Source organism: Xenopus laevis, chromosome 7L (genome assembly GCF_017654675.1).
Source record: "Xenopus laevis strain J_2021 chromosome 7L, Xenopus_laevis_v10.1, whole genome shotgun sequence".
NCBI lineage: Eukaryota > Metazoa > Chordata > Amphibia > Anura > Pipidae > Xenopus > Xenopus laevis.
The window spans coordinates 109,377,222-109,392,944 of record NC_054383.1 but is presented as its reverse complement, the minus strand read 5'-3'; the positions used below and the strand labels follow the sequence as shown (position 1 = coordinate 109,392,944).

The following is a 15,723-nucleotide window of genomic DNA, read 5'->3' as shown; positions in this document are numbered from 1 at the left end:
GTGTGCAGATGCTGTTCCTTTTACCCTCTGTTTATGTCCCGGTACATCTGCACAGTGATTGGATAGGGTGACTCCCTCTAGCCTATCCAATCTGTGTTCAGCTGTACCAGGATGCAACCCATCAGAACAAAAGCTCAGTATCTGCAGGAAGCAGCTTCAGTATAAGTCCCGGTACAGCTGCACAGTGATTGGATAGGCTACAGTGTGAATCCATCTAACCTATCCAATCCATGTTCAGCTTTACCGGGACTTTGCTTTCTTCTTCTGACTCTCTCCAGCTTTTAAATGGAGCTCACTCGAAAAAAAACAACGGCACTGTAAGGCTACAAATGTATTGATATTTCTGTTTTTTATTACTCATCTTTCTATTCATGCCTTTATCTATTCGGGGCACATTTATCAAGGGTCGAATATGAGGGTTAATTAACCCTCGAATTCGACCCTCGAAGTTAAATCCTTCGAATTCACACATTGAAATCGAAGGATTTAGCCAAATACTTCGTTCGATCTATCGATCAAAGTAAAAACGATAAAATCCTTCGAATCGAACGATTTTACTTCGATCAAAAAAAGTTTAGAAAAGTGATGGGTAAGGTCCCCATAGGCTAACATTGTACCTCGGTAGGTTTATACTGCTGAAGTATGTAGTCAAAGTTTTTTTTAAAGAGACAGTACTTCGACTATCGAATAGTCGAACGATTTTTAGTTCGAATCGAAGTCGAAGGTCGTAGTAGCCTATATACCCAACAAAATACTTCGAAATTCTTTACATTCGAATCCTTCACTCGAGCTTAGTAAATGTGCCCCTTCATGTTTTCAAACTCAGTGCGTGGTTGCTAGGGTAAGTTGTCCCCTAGCAACCACATTGTTAAAATAGCAAACTTGATAGCTGCTGAATAAAAAGTTAAATAACTCAAAAACCACGCATAATAAAAAATTAAACCCAATTGCACCTTGTCTCAGAATATCACTCTCTACATCATATTAAACGTTCATTTAATGGTGACTAACCCCTTTAAAGAAAGTTATAACTGCATTGATGCCGCTCATGTATTGTGGAATCATAGTATGAGCCAATGACAGTGATCACAGTTGAATATTGCTAGTAATTTGCCAACTGTCGCAGGAATTGACTGTGTTGTCCTCATTCTCCTGGGGGTGTGGGAACAGTGCCTGGCTCAGATTGCGGGGTCTCTGTTCTATTGCACAAGGACAGTACAAACTGAAGGTCACGTCTTCATCTTCATGACCGTCTATCTGTGGTGTTTCCAGGCCACTGTTACTAAATGAGTCCACCCACATGTCCATCTCTACTTGTGCTTGGAGACAAGAGTAACTGGAAGGAGAAAATTGACCGTATTCACACTCATTATGTTTCTGGCTGTAAGTCTCTTGAACAAAGTGCATTTCTTCTGATGGGTTGAAAGGTAAGGTCCTAGTGTTGCACAGAGTTGAGTCAGGCAAGGCCATGGGGGAAATATCTGAATCATGGGCACAGTTGGCTAACAAAGAACTATGTGGAATATTATGTTTTATCAGTGAGTTTGGAGCAATTTTCAGCACAGGTAGTGGCTGGATTGTCCTATCAAGAACATCTGGAAGCCAGGAGGTAACATTATTCTCACAGACCATGTATCCGGTCTGCAAAGGGCTTTCAGGTTCAAGTCTCTTTTCTATGTTCTGAACTTGAAAGACAGAGCCGTGGTCCCTGGGGTGCAGTAGCATATATGGAGACAGTCTAATGTCTTCTTCCCTTACAATGTCATTGAAAAGATTCTCCACTGTGCCAATCTCGTCTGATACACAGGTAAACGTGTCCATGCTTACTCCTGTACTGGAGCTGCCGTCTGGAACCATGTATGCTTCTGCTACTCCCAAGAAGCTACTCTCTTCTGGAACCTCTGTTGCTGCCATGGAAGAATTCTCTGGCAGAATTATTTCATTTTGTATTGGGTCGGATGCATCGTTCACCAAAGTCTTAGGAGGTGCAGTTCTGACACTGCCTGAGGAGCGACTCTCAGTTTTCTTAAATAATCGCTTCTGATCTTCTGTTTCAGCCTCCTGGGATAAGATGGTAGCAGCTAGTTGCTGTGTGGCTGCTTCTATGACAGCATATTTCCTATTGAAAAACAACACACATATAAAATATTTTTTAAAAAGCTGATTTAAGGAAGGTAGCATACAATAGTTTTAAGAACTATGGCTGTATGTTGGTGGTGCTCTATCCAGAAACCTTGCTGCTTGACTTGGTTCCCTTGTTCCATATAGTAAAGAAGTAGGATGGCACACACTATTGCAAACGTGCTTAAACATAAGTGTTTTATTTGGATCTCAAACAGTTGTTTGCAATAGTGTGTGCCATCCTACTTCTTTACTATATGGATTTAAGGAAGGTAATGATTCTTGGTTGAGAATTTCAATACACACATGCTCCATCTCATCTCTTCTCATCCAATTACCCAAAGAAAGCTGATCAATAGTTTTAAAGGGGTTGTTCACCTTTGAATTAACTTTTAGGGGCACATTTACTAGGCTCGAGTGAAGGATTCGAAGTAAAAAAGCTTTGAATTTCGAAGTTTTTTTTGGGTACTTCGACCATCGAATAGGCTACTTCGACCTTCGACTTTGACTTCAAATCGAACGATTCGTACTAAAAATCGTTCAACTATTCGACCATTCGATAGTCGAAGTACTGTGTCTTTAAAAAAAACTTCGACTACCTACTTCGCCATTTTAAACCTACTGAGCTTCATTGTTAGCCTATGGGGACCTTGCCCATAAGTTTTGCAAGCTTTTTCTGATGGAAGGAAAATCCTTCGATCGATGGATTAAAATCCTTCGAATCGATCAAAGTATTTGCAGTAAATCCTTCGACTTCGATATTCGAAGTCGAAGGATTTTACTTCGATGGTCGAATATCGAGGGTTAATTAACTGCATTTAGGCAAATTACATATGCAACTTGCAAGACTCACATACAGGCGATAACACTCCCCCTATATTATCAGTGGCGTATCTACATTTTACTGCTCCCCACAGCAAAACAATTTTAGGGACCCCCAATATATCCAGAGGTTGTCCTGTTTTACCAATATAAAACTCATGGGGCCCCTATACCTCCTGCCCCCCCTGCAGCCACAGGGTCTGCTTCCTCTGTAGTTACACCCCTGATATTACTATATTGCTTGTACCAAGCACTGTGCTCAAAGACACTGGAATTCTGGGAGAGGTATCTGCACAGTGTGACATATGTAGCATTTTGCACCGAGATTGCACTTGGCAAATGATGCCTTGCATGTTCATTGTGTCTGAAAAAAATTTATAAAAGGGCAGCAGTTTGTAGGAACAAAATAGACATTTATAATGACCTGCATATCTGGTTCTGCAGGAATCGCCGATGGTTGACCTTCCGTTTGGTCGGTCGGGTCTTTTTGGGCTTTTGGAGTGTGCGCATGATATGGGACGATGCCACCGTCACAAACGTGTATAGATCCCGGCCAAATTCATAGTATCCCAATTCCTGGTGTGGATAGAAATTCAGAGCAAACGGAGAGCCTCGTTGATACATTATCAGGAAGGCTGCAAAGGAAACAGTTATTGCTTTAAATTAGCCAAATACAAGAATAGAAGCAACAGCAGTTAACCTATTCTTATACCTACACACAATGTCGCTGTGCAGAGGGCTTCAGTGGTCTTACCATTTACAGCAGTCTTCCCATGTACATTAGGGAGGCAGCTCGCCTTTAAATTGTCTTCTGTTATCATGTAGATAGTGATAGTCTGTAAAAGTTTGCAGTTGGTCATCATTTTTTTCTTCTTTTCTATTTTTTTTATTTAGCTTCTTGTTCAGCAGCTTTCATGTTTGGAATTTTTCAGCCGCTGCCTGGTTGCTAGGTTTCCATTTACCTTGAGTACTGTGGGTGTTGACAGTTTTAGCAGAATTGCTCAGAGTATGGTGCAGAGGGCAGCATTCATGAGAAATAGAAACTGTTTGTAAGTTTCATTTCTCCATTTAATGCAGGCCTGACATTGCACCATTTTATTCATGAAGTAATATGTGAGGGGGTGGAGATGAACACAGGAAACTGAATTCATGCAGCCTAAGCAAAAAGGAAGGATCCATAAATGGGATATCTCTTACTTTTCCTGTGTGTGAGCATTCCTTTCCCGGTGCTACTTCCAGGCAATAAAAAGGTGGCTGGCATTTATTCAAGATCAGAATTAGAGAAGAAATGGATCATGGCGAAAGGCAGGTAGCCTAGGACCCCAATGTGTGGGGCAAATATAATGAACATATACAAGAGTCCTCTGCACTCAACCCATTATCAATATATTTAAGACAGAGACTGTCTTAAATATATTGATAATGGGTTGAGTGCAGAGGACTCTTGTATGTGTCTATATGTATTTTGTGGTCACAGCCTCATTGCACCCCCGCCTAATGGTTTTAAAAATTAGTGGTGAGCAATGAGCACAACTTTCCCTTGTTTGCAAATATTATGAAGTCAGGAAAAATTCCCTAAAACTGTTGCTGAAATACTGCTCCCAGCAGTTTCCCTGATGTAAACAGTATATTGAACATTTCTTATAACACAATACAGGTATAGGAATCTATAATCCAAAAATCTTGGGGTTTTTGGATGTGGGATCTTTAGACCTCCATATCTTACGTCTGCTTAAATAATTTAAACATGAAATAAATTATTTTTGTTTTGTCACAAATATGGATTCATGTAGCTTTGTTACCCATCGAGTACAAGCTACTGTTTTATTATTACAGGTATGGGACCTGTTAGCCAGAATGTTTGGGACCTGGGGTTTTCTGGATAACAGATCTTTCCATAATTTGGATCTTCATACCTTAGGTCTACTAGAAAATCATGTAAACCAATAAACCTAATAGGCTGGTTTTGCATCAAATAAGGATTAATTATATTTTAGTCTGGATACAAGGTACTGTTTTATTATTATAGAGAATTTTTTTTTTTTAAAAAAACTTGGTTTAATTGATTATAATGGAGTCTATGGCCTTCCAAACAGGTTTCCGGATAACGGATCCCATACCTGTACAGAGAAACAGGAAATCAGTTTAAAATATGAGAATTATTTGCTTAAAATGCTTTCTATGTGGGATGGCCTTCCACTAATTCTGGATAATGAGCTTCCAGATAAAGGATCCAATAACTCTATATGTCCTTTAACGTTTCTGTTGCTTTCTTTATTATGGTACATGCCCTCTCTGGCCTTAAACCAGCCCTGCATTTAATAAATACATGTAGCCAGTGAGATGAAATCATTTACAGACACTATTTTTACAGGAAAGTGATGGAAGACAAACCACTTGGGGCCCTTTCTCCCCTTATTTTCCAAAATAAAGGAATTGAGAGAACAAAGTAAAAATCAAGAATGGATTTAAAACAAATGTCAGAAAACATTTCTTGTATTTTTATTTTTCAGCAGCTAATGAACCACTAAATATATCTGTGCCACCCCATACTCACAACCATTACCCCATTGTACTGATCAGCAACATTGTTCACCAAGTTTCTCAGTGAAAATGACACCCATAGACTCCAATAGATAAAAAAAAATTGCGGGCCATGGACTTCAATGCCTTTCGGCAAATTTTTGCTGATTTGCTAATTTTTGGTGAAGCAAAATGGGTCAAATTCAATCATCACTATTTAATAAACTCTGAGAAAGCTCCAAGCAGTGGATTTTGGTGATGGACAAATAAGTAGCAATGACAGAAATAATCTCCTTGAGCAGTGGGACCCATAGGGGGCTTTTTATCTTGCTATCTCGGACTGCCCTCTCCTACTGTGTATCATACTGATGTTGCATAAAAGGACACGTATACCTCCATGATCAGCTTGAGTTCAAGGAATAGGACTTTGTGCGTATGTACTGAAAGGTTATAAGTGCCATATAAATAAAGATATGCATAAATTATAAAGACATGCATATATATAGAGATAAATACATCTATTTCATATTCCATACATAGGTTCCCTTATTTTTATAAGCGAGAACTACTTTCATAATACCTCCAAGCTTGCGTAAGGACAAGTTAAAGTCTTTTATTTTAATGAGAGCAGCCAGGTTTACAGTAGGATGGAAGAATCGGGCCTCGATCTATGGGAAAAATAACTGTACAATTCAATTTGGTCAACTCTTGACTCTCCGATTGCTGCTGAACTACAGCTCACAGAATGCTACTGTCAAGAATGTTGTCAAGAGAATGCTGGGATTTGCAGGACAACAAGAACCAGAAGGTGCACTTTGGACATCCCTGATAAGATATAATAAAAGGTCCTCTGCTTTAATCAACATAATAACTCCAAAGGACCCCTTTGATGCTAGCGCCCCATCTCTCTACCATAAAACCATTGCTAATTAAAATGTAAGCTCATTTAATTTCTCTCCCACTTACCTGTTCTTCCGTGGAGCTGCGATTGAGCGTGACTCCTCTCTTTGGATCCTACTCAAAGTGCACCTGGGAGTCACTGACTGTCAGCTCTCAGGCACTTAGGTTCTATCATTGTGTGCCCCTCCTACCTCTAACAGGGTCCCACAGTGATGCGGCTGTGCACAGGGGAGGGAGGAATCCTTCATTATTCCTCAATTAAGGAATCATCCCATTGGCTTGACAATAGCAATAGCTTGCACTGTTAGTCTCTTGTGCAGTTGCCGGTATAAGTGATATACAATTATACAGTCTATTCTGTGTTCTTCTTCAGTTATATGATTTCTATTATAAAATATACAGCAATGTTTTGTACCCACTATATATTTATATATGTAGATAGACAGATGATAGATAGATAGATAGATAGATAGATAGATATAGATAATAAATTGATGATGATAGATAGATAGATAGATAGATAGATAGATAGATAGATAGATAGATAGATAGACAGATATATAGATAGATGCCTGCTAAGTACTGATATGAAAAAGGGAGTTGAATAATCATGGATAGGATAAGTACTCTACAAAATACCCCCCCCCCCACTACAATGCAAATGATCTCTGAGGTTTCTACTATCAGTACTCTTAATAAACCAGAGAAACATTTTTCCACCATCTCTACAGTATGTGTTTCATGCCCACAAGCATAGGCTACGATTAAGTGTGTAAGAATTGTAGAGATGAGTGTTTGTTTGTAGATCTTCAAAGTGCTTAATACCTATATTTCCCTTATTGATGGTCAGGTCACAATATTTAGGAATAATCAGTATTGTTAGAAGATGTAAAATGTAATAGCACTTCAGCAGTTACACCGCTTTATATTGTTCCATTCTTTGTACATAATTCTGCCTTCTGGCAGCCTGAGCAATAAAGCAACTATTATTTAGACTTTTGCATGAAACAAACCACTACTCCCTTACTGGAAAAATCCCCGCTGTGGCTCCCTGTCATGCAGAACAAACACTTGCGTATATTACTTATTCAACCCTATGGTTGAATAAATTGAATAACACAGGAATATCTAGAAGAAATTAACTAATTTACAGTTCTTGTGGGGGTACTGCTACTTGGACAAGGGGGCCTTTCCTCTCCATTTTCATTACACAAGTGCCTATATCACTATGTGCCATGTTCTTTAGGTCTTCTTTTAACTTGGGACTTGGAAAAATATGAGCTTTGCCTTCTAATCAATCCAAATTGTCAGATCATAATGAGGCTCCTTGACCCTCCCATTTGTCCCATTTTCATATGTAAGTAGAAAGATGGGTCCAATTAAGCTCAAGAAAATGGAAATGGAGAAGGGAAATTGTAAGGCCAAGGGGATAAGGAAACAATAAAAGAGAAAAAAAAGGAGAGGAACGTATGAAGAAGGGAAAAATGACAGGCACAAAAGCAAGTTGGATTGGCTGACCTCACTGCCCAGCTTTCCTAGCATGTGTGGGACTTTGGGGGCAATCCTGCTACAATTTTCAGCTGCTTATGCCCTTTCTTAACTCATGGATGGCACATTGGGAGATAAAGAAGTAGTGGGCAGCTGTAGTGCTCTTTCACTTCAACTCAGATCCACTTGTTCAGACCATTGGAAGAAAACAAGGCCTAAGTTTAGTTGGGACAGAGCTCTGTACTTCTGTGATGGTGGTGAAAACGGCCTGGCATGGGTTTTGGTCACTTAACTAATTTGAAAGGGGATGGTAAAATTGTTTAAAACGTTCCAGCCTTGGCAGCTATGACACCAGAAACATGAGTCAAATATAACAAAATATGGGAACCATGGCAGAACCAACAGGTTCCTCAAGCTCCTTCCACCTAACCATCCTCTCTCCTATAAGGGATGCTTTCCCCTTAAATAGCACCACCTAATCATTATCAGGTACCTATGTATATGGTTTTCTTTTAAGCACTATATATGTCATTGTACTAGTAACACTTTGATAAGGCAGCCTTAAACCATGCCCAAACTCAAGCCTACTGCTGGCCCCCTACCCTGACATATAACAATGCTCAGTACTATAGGTTCCTCCAGTACTGAAGAGCTAAAGGGTATCATTTTGCTGTTTACAGTCTGATACTATGCACTTGCTCTGCACCTATGATCAGGGCAATCCGAACTTGGAGGCCTATTTATCAAAGGTTGGATTTAAGTGGGTTTTAGAGGTCTTTGAAACCACAACTAAACTCACTTTCTCTAAAACCAAAAGTGCCATGACATTTATTAAAAGATTTGAATTTAAAAAGTACGAACGAAAAGTATGAATACCTCTAAAACCTCTAAAAATTTTAGCTTTTCCCAAAATTCCTAGCAAAATAAAATTCCCAAAACTTCAGCTTCAGTGCAGCTCCCACTGACTTCTATAGGACCTCAACAACTTTTATCTGGTGAAGCTTTGTATTTGTGGTTATCGTGGTTTTACACTTAGGGGCCCATTTACTTAGCTCGAGTGAAGGAATAGAGGAAAAATAGTTAGAATTTCAAATGTTTTTTTGGCTACTTCGACCATCGAATGGGCTACTTCGACCTTCGAATCGAACGATTCGAACTAAAAATCGTTGGACTATTTGACTATTTGATAGTCGAAGTACTGTCTCTTTAAAAAATTCTCTGATTTCTGATTGAAGGAATATCCTTAGATCGATGAATTAAAATCCTTCGAAACTTTCGAATCGAAGGATTTAATCATTTTTCCTTCGATCGTAGGAATAGTGGTAAATCTTTCGACTTCGATATTCGAAGTCAAAGGATTATACTTCGACGGTCGAATATTGAGGGTTAATTAACCCTCGATATTCGACCCTAGGTAAATGTGCCCCCTAAAGAAACAGTAACATCAAAAAATGAAACTGCTTTAAAGTAATGAAAATATCATGTAGTGTTGCCCTGCACTGGTAAAACTTCCGTGTTTGCTTCAGAAACACTACTATAGTTCATATAAACAAGCTGCTGTGTAGCAATGGAGGAAATTTAAAAAAAGCTATATTTTTACAAGACTTTAAAAAAAAAATAGGAAAACCACTAATTTTTAGATTCATGGAAAAAAAAGAAATTTGATTCTTAGTAAATGGACCCTTTAGTGTCTTGAATGCCATTAAATATAGGATATATTGGCTAGAAATATTGTTGCGCATTATAAGTGGTGAAGGATGAGAACAGGCCTAACCTCTAGTCATAATCATTTAATTTAGGGCTCTTTAGAGGTTAAAAGACCTAAGTCACAGATAAAGGTTTTCTCAGTAAGAAGTTGCTGATGTTTTCTAATAATCATTCTGTTTTCTTATCGCCACCTCCATATTTCTTTGTCTGTTAAGTGCCATCCCTGACTTTTGCCTCTGGAAGAAACATAAGGCCACCTGCCAATTAGAGAATATTTCCTGCACAGATTCAGGCTTTGTGAGGCAGCGACACTGCAATTAGGGAAGCACTTAATTAAACAAAGAATGACTCATGAGGCACAAACAGAGGAATGAAACAAAAGTGAAAGAGAGATTGAAGAGAAAGCGACAGGCCACTTATTTGTCTATGTAAAGCTCCTCTCTTTTGTTGGCAGATCCCATTGACCATTGGTGTTTGCCGAATGGAGAAGTTAATGTTAATTGGAAAATGAAGTGCGGTCTAATGTTTACCTCTTTCTTTGTCTTTTTATCCGATGCTTTGAAAATAAACCGGCTGTGCGGGGGCTCTTGAGTCCTGGCTTGTAGCTTGTAGTTGGTTTGGAGCTATAGAACGATAAACAGAGTCATATGTTTAAGTTCCCATACAAGCAAAAAATCAAATCCTCAGTGGGTATAGCGATGCTAATGAAGGTAAATTATAAATCAATACAAACATTCTGAATTTAAAACAAATGCAAACATTGTTGAAAAACACCCATTTTTCTTATTTCATTGAAAGCCTTGAGCTTTTATACTGATATCTGCTTTCTCTAACACTGTTGAATTTTTCAATGCAAATACACATAGATGCATGTCAAATAATTCAGTACTGTAATTGTGTTTTCTTTTTTTTTTTTGGATGTCACTTAACTAAGTACGAGCAATGGCAGACAAGGAGAGCCTGCTGCAACCATTAGAATACATTTCTAAATGCATTATGGTACAGGTATGGGGTCAGGATTGAATTTAGGTCCAAAGCTGCCCTAGGCACCGGACCTAAACATGCCCTCTATGCAGTGAGTGTGACGTCAGTGCGTCGTGCGCATGGCATCACACGCACGGGCGTCGCGGAAGTGACTTTATGCTACGTGAACGCGCCGTGACTTCCGGCAACCAGCCTGGCCCCCTACCCCTCAAAACCCCTTCCCCAGCTATTTCAACAGATTACCTATGGAAATCTGTGGAAGAGGCTGGGCAATTTTTTTTAATTTAAAAAATAAATGTCTAGGCAACCAAGGCCCGCCCCCAAAAACCCAATATAAATATGCCCCTGTATGGGGTGTGTCATGCAAATACCCATTATCCAGAAAGCTCCGAATTACAGAAAGGCAGACACCCATAGACCCCATTTTATGCAAATAATACAAATATTTTAAAATGATTTCCTTTTTCTCTGTAATAATAAAACAGTAGCTTGTACTTGGTCCAAACTAAGATATAATTAATCCTTATTGGAAGCAAAACCAGCCTATTGGGTTTATTTAATGTTTACATGATTTTCTAGTAGACTTAAGGTATGGAGATCCAAATTACAGAAAGATCCATTATCCCAGGTCCCAAGCATTTTGGATAACAGGTCCAATACCAATTCTATTTCAGTTTAAGTATTCTGTTGCTTTGTAGTGCTGGCAAGTTTGATTAAAAACTCACAATGGCCAATAATAATTGTTTTTTAGGGCCTCAATATGGCGGCCATGAATACTGGACACCTGCAGTGAAAGTAAATACATTTTTTTCCAAAGTCTGATATTGAATGTTTAGTCCACTCTGTGTCATTCCTATAATGTTACAGAGAAATATACATTATTTGCTAAAATTTTATTGAGCTGGTAAAATTTTAGGACTCTACTTTAACATAAAGGGGCCCATTTATTGAACCTCAATTTTTTCAGGTTGAGGTTTTTAAGGTTAAAACGCAATTTCAAATCCAAAAATATGCCATATCAAAGCTGTTGAGGTTGTGTAGAAGTCAATTGCAGATGTCTCTGCAGTTGTTTCTTGACATTGTGATCTGCGCTGGATCATCTCAAAAATTCGGGGGTTGGTTTTTATAAAACAATGAGATTCATTCAAGTAATAGTAAATGTGCCCCAAAGTGTCTGGTACTATTTGTCTTGCCCTGGATCAGTACATAAATAACACTGAACTGAACACTGAACTGTCTATTTTCAGGCTATGTCACAATGCCAGGTTTATTTTGAAAAGCAAATAAAATGTATATAAAGTTTATCCGATTCATCTCTACTTAGAGAAAAAAAAGTTCTGGTTCTTTGGGCTTATCTTGTGACTTCTGGCAAATAAAGCAAATAGAAAGTTTAGACTATGATAGGCAGTGAAAATGTTAGTACAAGATTGGTTACCTGGGAGCACTCCGATCTACTCCATACTCCATGTGCCACACGTGAAAAACTACCCCGGTACAGGTCAAAAGTCCAGAACCTTTAAAAGTAGAAACGGTGCACCATGGAGGGAGAAAAATGTGTAGACTTGAAAGCCGCTTTAAAAATCCATATTTATTATTCCATTTTCATTCCATTAAAAAAGACAAAACATCGCATATGAAGGAACCATAGTTAACGCGTTTCGTGGCTATCCAGCCACTTTCTCAAAAGTGAGTGAAAATGTTCTGTATCAGTGATATGAAGAACCCTCTATAGGGGAGTTGTTTATTTGGTATATTTTCAAACAGTTCTCAAACCTTCCATAAAGTTATTATACCATGAGGAAAACACATTTTTTTTTCAAAATGCATCAGTTAATAGTGCTGCTCCAGCAGAATTCTGCACCGAAAACCGTTTCTCAAAAGAGCAAACAGATTTTTTTATATATAAGTTTGAAATCTAACATGGGGCAAGACATATTGTCAGTTTCCCAGCTGCCCCCAGTCATATGACTTGTGCTCGGATAAACTTCAGTCACTCTTTACTGCTGTACTGCAAGTTGTAGTGATATCACCCCTCCCCCCCAAGCAGCCAAACAACAGAACAATGGGAAGGTAAACAGATAACCTGAATGACCTGAGATGGCTGCCTACACACCAACATTAAAACTAAAAAAATATACACTTGTTGGTTCAGGAATGAAATTTTATATTGTAGAGTGAATTATTTGCAGTGTAAACAGCGTAATTTAGAAATAAAAACTACATCATAAAATTGTGACAGATACCCTTTAAAAGCTCATGAGGGTGCAAAGTGTATTTTCTAAACCAGGCCTCAATTGGCTGCCTAAGGGGAAACTTGCCTTCCTGCCTTTGAATTTGTAGAACTTACTGTTTGGATGATCACAGGCTCATTGAAGACACAAACGTGTACAATTCCCCAAAAGCACCACATGGGGGCAGCACATCACAATTTAAGGAGGCTTACCCTGATTATTCCCCCCAAGGAAACACAATGCTTTAGAGTGCAACAATATAGCACGGTGTAATCTGTTACAGAGTTTTAGGCATAATGACAATTTTCCATAAGAGATTCAACCCAGACCCACACTGATGCTACTGGGAAGCACATTCTCGGTGCTGGTGAGCTCGGCACACACACACTCATCCAACACATCTGTATGGCAGAGACATCATACATTGTCACCAACTGGAAATCGAAGAGCATTCATTCTTTGATATTTTTTATTGTTTTTGAAATAGATAAATCTTTGTTCTGTAGCTCTTTGGCCTGGAATTGTAACTGTTATCTAGTGACTAGGGCTTAATTATCCTAGCAACCAGGGAGTCCGAATAGAAGACTAACAGGGCTGGAAAAGAAAGGCAAAAAATAACATTGGAACCTCGCCGGCAACATATATTTTGTTTTTCAGGGTCAGTGACCCTGACAAACAGATTTAGCAGTTTTAGTTCTAGGCAGTAAGCAGGCAATATAGAAAAGCAAATAATTCAAAATAATAACAACAATAAAGATCAACTGTAAAGTTCTTAGAATAGGTCCATATTAGCAGTTAATATTAAAAAAAAAAAAAAACTCCCCCTTCAGCCGCATCTAGTCTGTGCCAGGGCCCACTGCAAAAAAAATGTTTGTAGGGCCCCATCGCAGAGGGACTTTAACTGCCCCCCTGTCTGTACATTTCCTGATCCCCTCCCATACGGGCGCCATTCGGTAATCTTCACAATTTTCGTGAGTTTCGGTGCATGCGCGGTTGTTGCGAAGCAGAAAATTGCTCCAACTCCGACATGCCGGTCTCATTCTGAAGACTACTGAAGCGGCTAAAGGTGGCGCCCGTAAACTCTGATGCCTGAATCTGCACCGAGGGGAGGCTGGAACAGTCCCTAAGTTTGCTCATAGTCTGTACAGAGAGATCCCATAAAACTATCGCAACATAGGTATTCCCTGTACTATTTACCATATAACAGGAAGGTTTGAGGGTAGTTCTTTAAAAATACAAAAATACTGAAAATGAATTCCTGTGTTATGTTTGCAGATGAACTCTATAGAAATAAATAAGTGAAATGAGTAATTATCATTGGACAAAAGGAAAGGTAGTCACTTTTCGTCACCCAGCCTTGGAACCCTGTGCCAAATGGAAAAACTCCATTTAGGGGGCCCTGCCAAAATGGTTCCAATTGGGCCCCACAGTTGGTAAGACCAGCCCTCCGCACGGGCCTCTCTGCACAGTCTGCTGTCCCGATATTTTTTTACTTTTTATCGGAGGCCCTGACCACCTTTTTTTCCTAATTTTATTGGGGGCCCTGACCACCAATGTTTTATTTATAGCTTGTGTGGGTGGGGGAGCTTGGTTGCCAATGTCACACATATATACAGGTATGGGACCTGTTATCCAGAATGCTCCAGACCTGGGGTTTTCAGGATAATGGATCTTTCCAAAATTTTGATCTTCACACTTTAAGTCTACTAGAAAATCATATAAACATTAAATAATCCCAATAATATAATTTTGCTCCCAAATAAAGACTAATTATATCTTAGTTTGGCTCAAGTACAAGCTACTGTTTTATTATTACAGAGAAAATGAAATCAATTTTAAACCTTTGGATTGTTTGAATATAATGGAGTCTATGGAAGATGGCCTTTCTGTAATTTGGAGCTTTCTGGAAAATGGGTTTCCGGATAACCCCCCATACCTGAAGTAGGCTGCTTTGATTTTTTTTTGCCAGGGCTGCTTTTTAATCCCAGGGGAGTCTATGTAGGGCAGGGGGTAGGTTTTTTTTTAAGTTTGGGGAAGTTTTTAAGAACAAGACAACAATAAGCACAATGAAAATGAGTTTATTCCAAATTACAGCACCATCTACAGGCAACATTCAGGCTTTCAGCAAGTCATTTTTAAAACCTACACCTGAAGTATAATGTACACCTTGTGGAGAGGTCACCAACATCCCACCAACAGTGATTACCCATAGTGCTCAGTGAATGTCCACTTAATATAAAGTCCATTTTGAGATACTCATGTTAAAGTCCATATGAAATAGATCCTATATCAATCCTATAGAATAAACAATAGGCTCACCTATGGTCTTCCCCCAGACAAGCATTTATGTACAAAAATCAAATAGTGACCAGGGAACCTTTCTACATACCTCCCAACATTTGTCAAATGGAATGAGCGACAAAAAGTTCTGCTGCCCGCAGCGAGGCAAAAATGTTTAGACCATGCCTATTTTATGGCCACACCCCTAAATACCATGTCCATTTAATAAAATTTGGCAGGTTATGGAAAGTTTGAACACATTTTAAGGTCTTATGTGTTATTACAATTTTGCTAATAAAAGTGAATTGCCCTTTAAGCTGTGAGTCCCAAGAGACCTGCTTATCTTAAATAGCTACAATTGTATCTTTGCTTATCTTAAATTGTTACAATTTATCTAAGAGCAGGTGTTGAGTATTCTGGGCTCTCTGCTTCTTATTTAATTAAATTTCAAAAACGTTGTATCTTTTTCTGGCATCGGTGCAGGAGATCAAAGACAAATGCTAGTATAAAAATTGATTCACTCTTTAGTAGATTTTGGGATGTATATCGGGTGGATAATCATCCTTTATTAGGAATCTTCTCTAAATGGTCAGAATTTCGTCAGCATTGTATATCTCCCTCTGATCTCGTTAAGTCTATATATGATTATAACAATATGATCTCTGAG

The 15,723-nt window shown here is 38.8% G+C and overlaps 1 protein-coding gene across 1 annotated transcript; it reads right to left on the bottom strand.

Moving 5' to 3' along the window:
* Positions 1 to 977: 977 nt before the first annotated feature.
* LOC121395772 lies at positions 978 to 4,175 on the bottom strand. The gene is made up of 2 exons (XM_041570055.1): positions 3,368 to 4,175; positions 978 to 2,119 (listed from the first exon to the last, which is right to left on the bottom strand). The coding sequence occupies exons 1-2, from the start codon at positions 3,565 to 3,567 to the stop codon at positions 1,087 to 1,089; spliced, it is 1,233 nt and encodes a 410-aa protein (XP_041425989.1). The 5' UTR covers positions 3,568 to 4,175; the 3' UTR covers positions 978 to 1,086.
* Positions 4,176 to 15,723: the final 11,548 nt, after the last annotated feature.

Bases quoted from the DNA above. Each gene is read 5' to 3' on its own strand.
- LOC121395772 (XM_041570055.1), bottom strand. From the start codon at position 3,567: ATGTATCAACGAGGCTCTCCGTTTGCTCTGAATTTCTATCCACACCAG. The intron at 2,120-3,367 runs GTCATTATAAAT...GTTTTTCAATAG, and splicing joins CTGCAGAACCAGATATGCAG to GAAATATGCTGTCATAGAAG.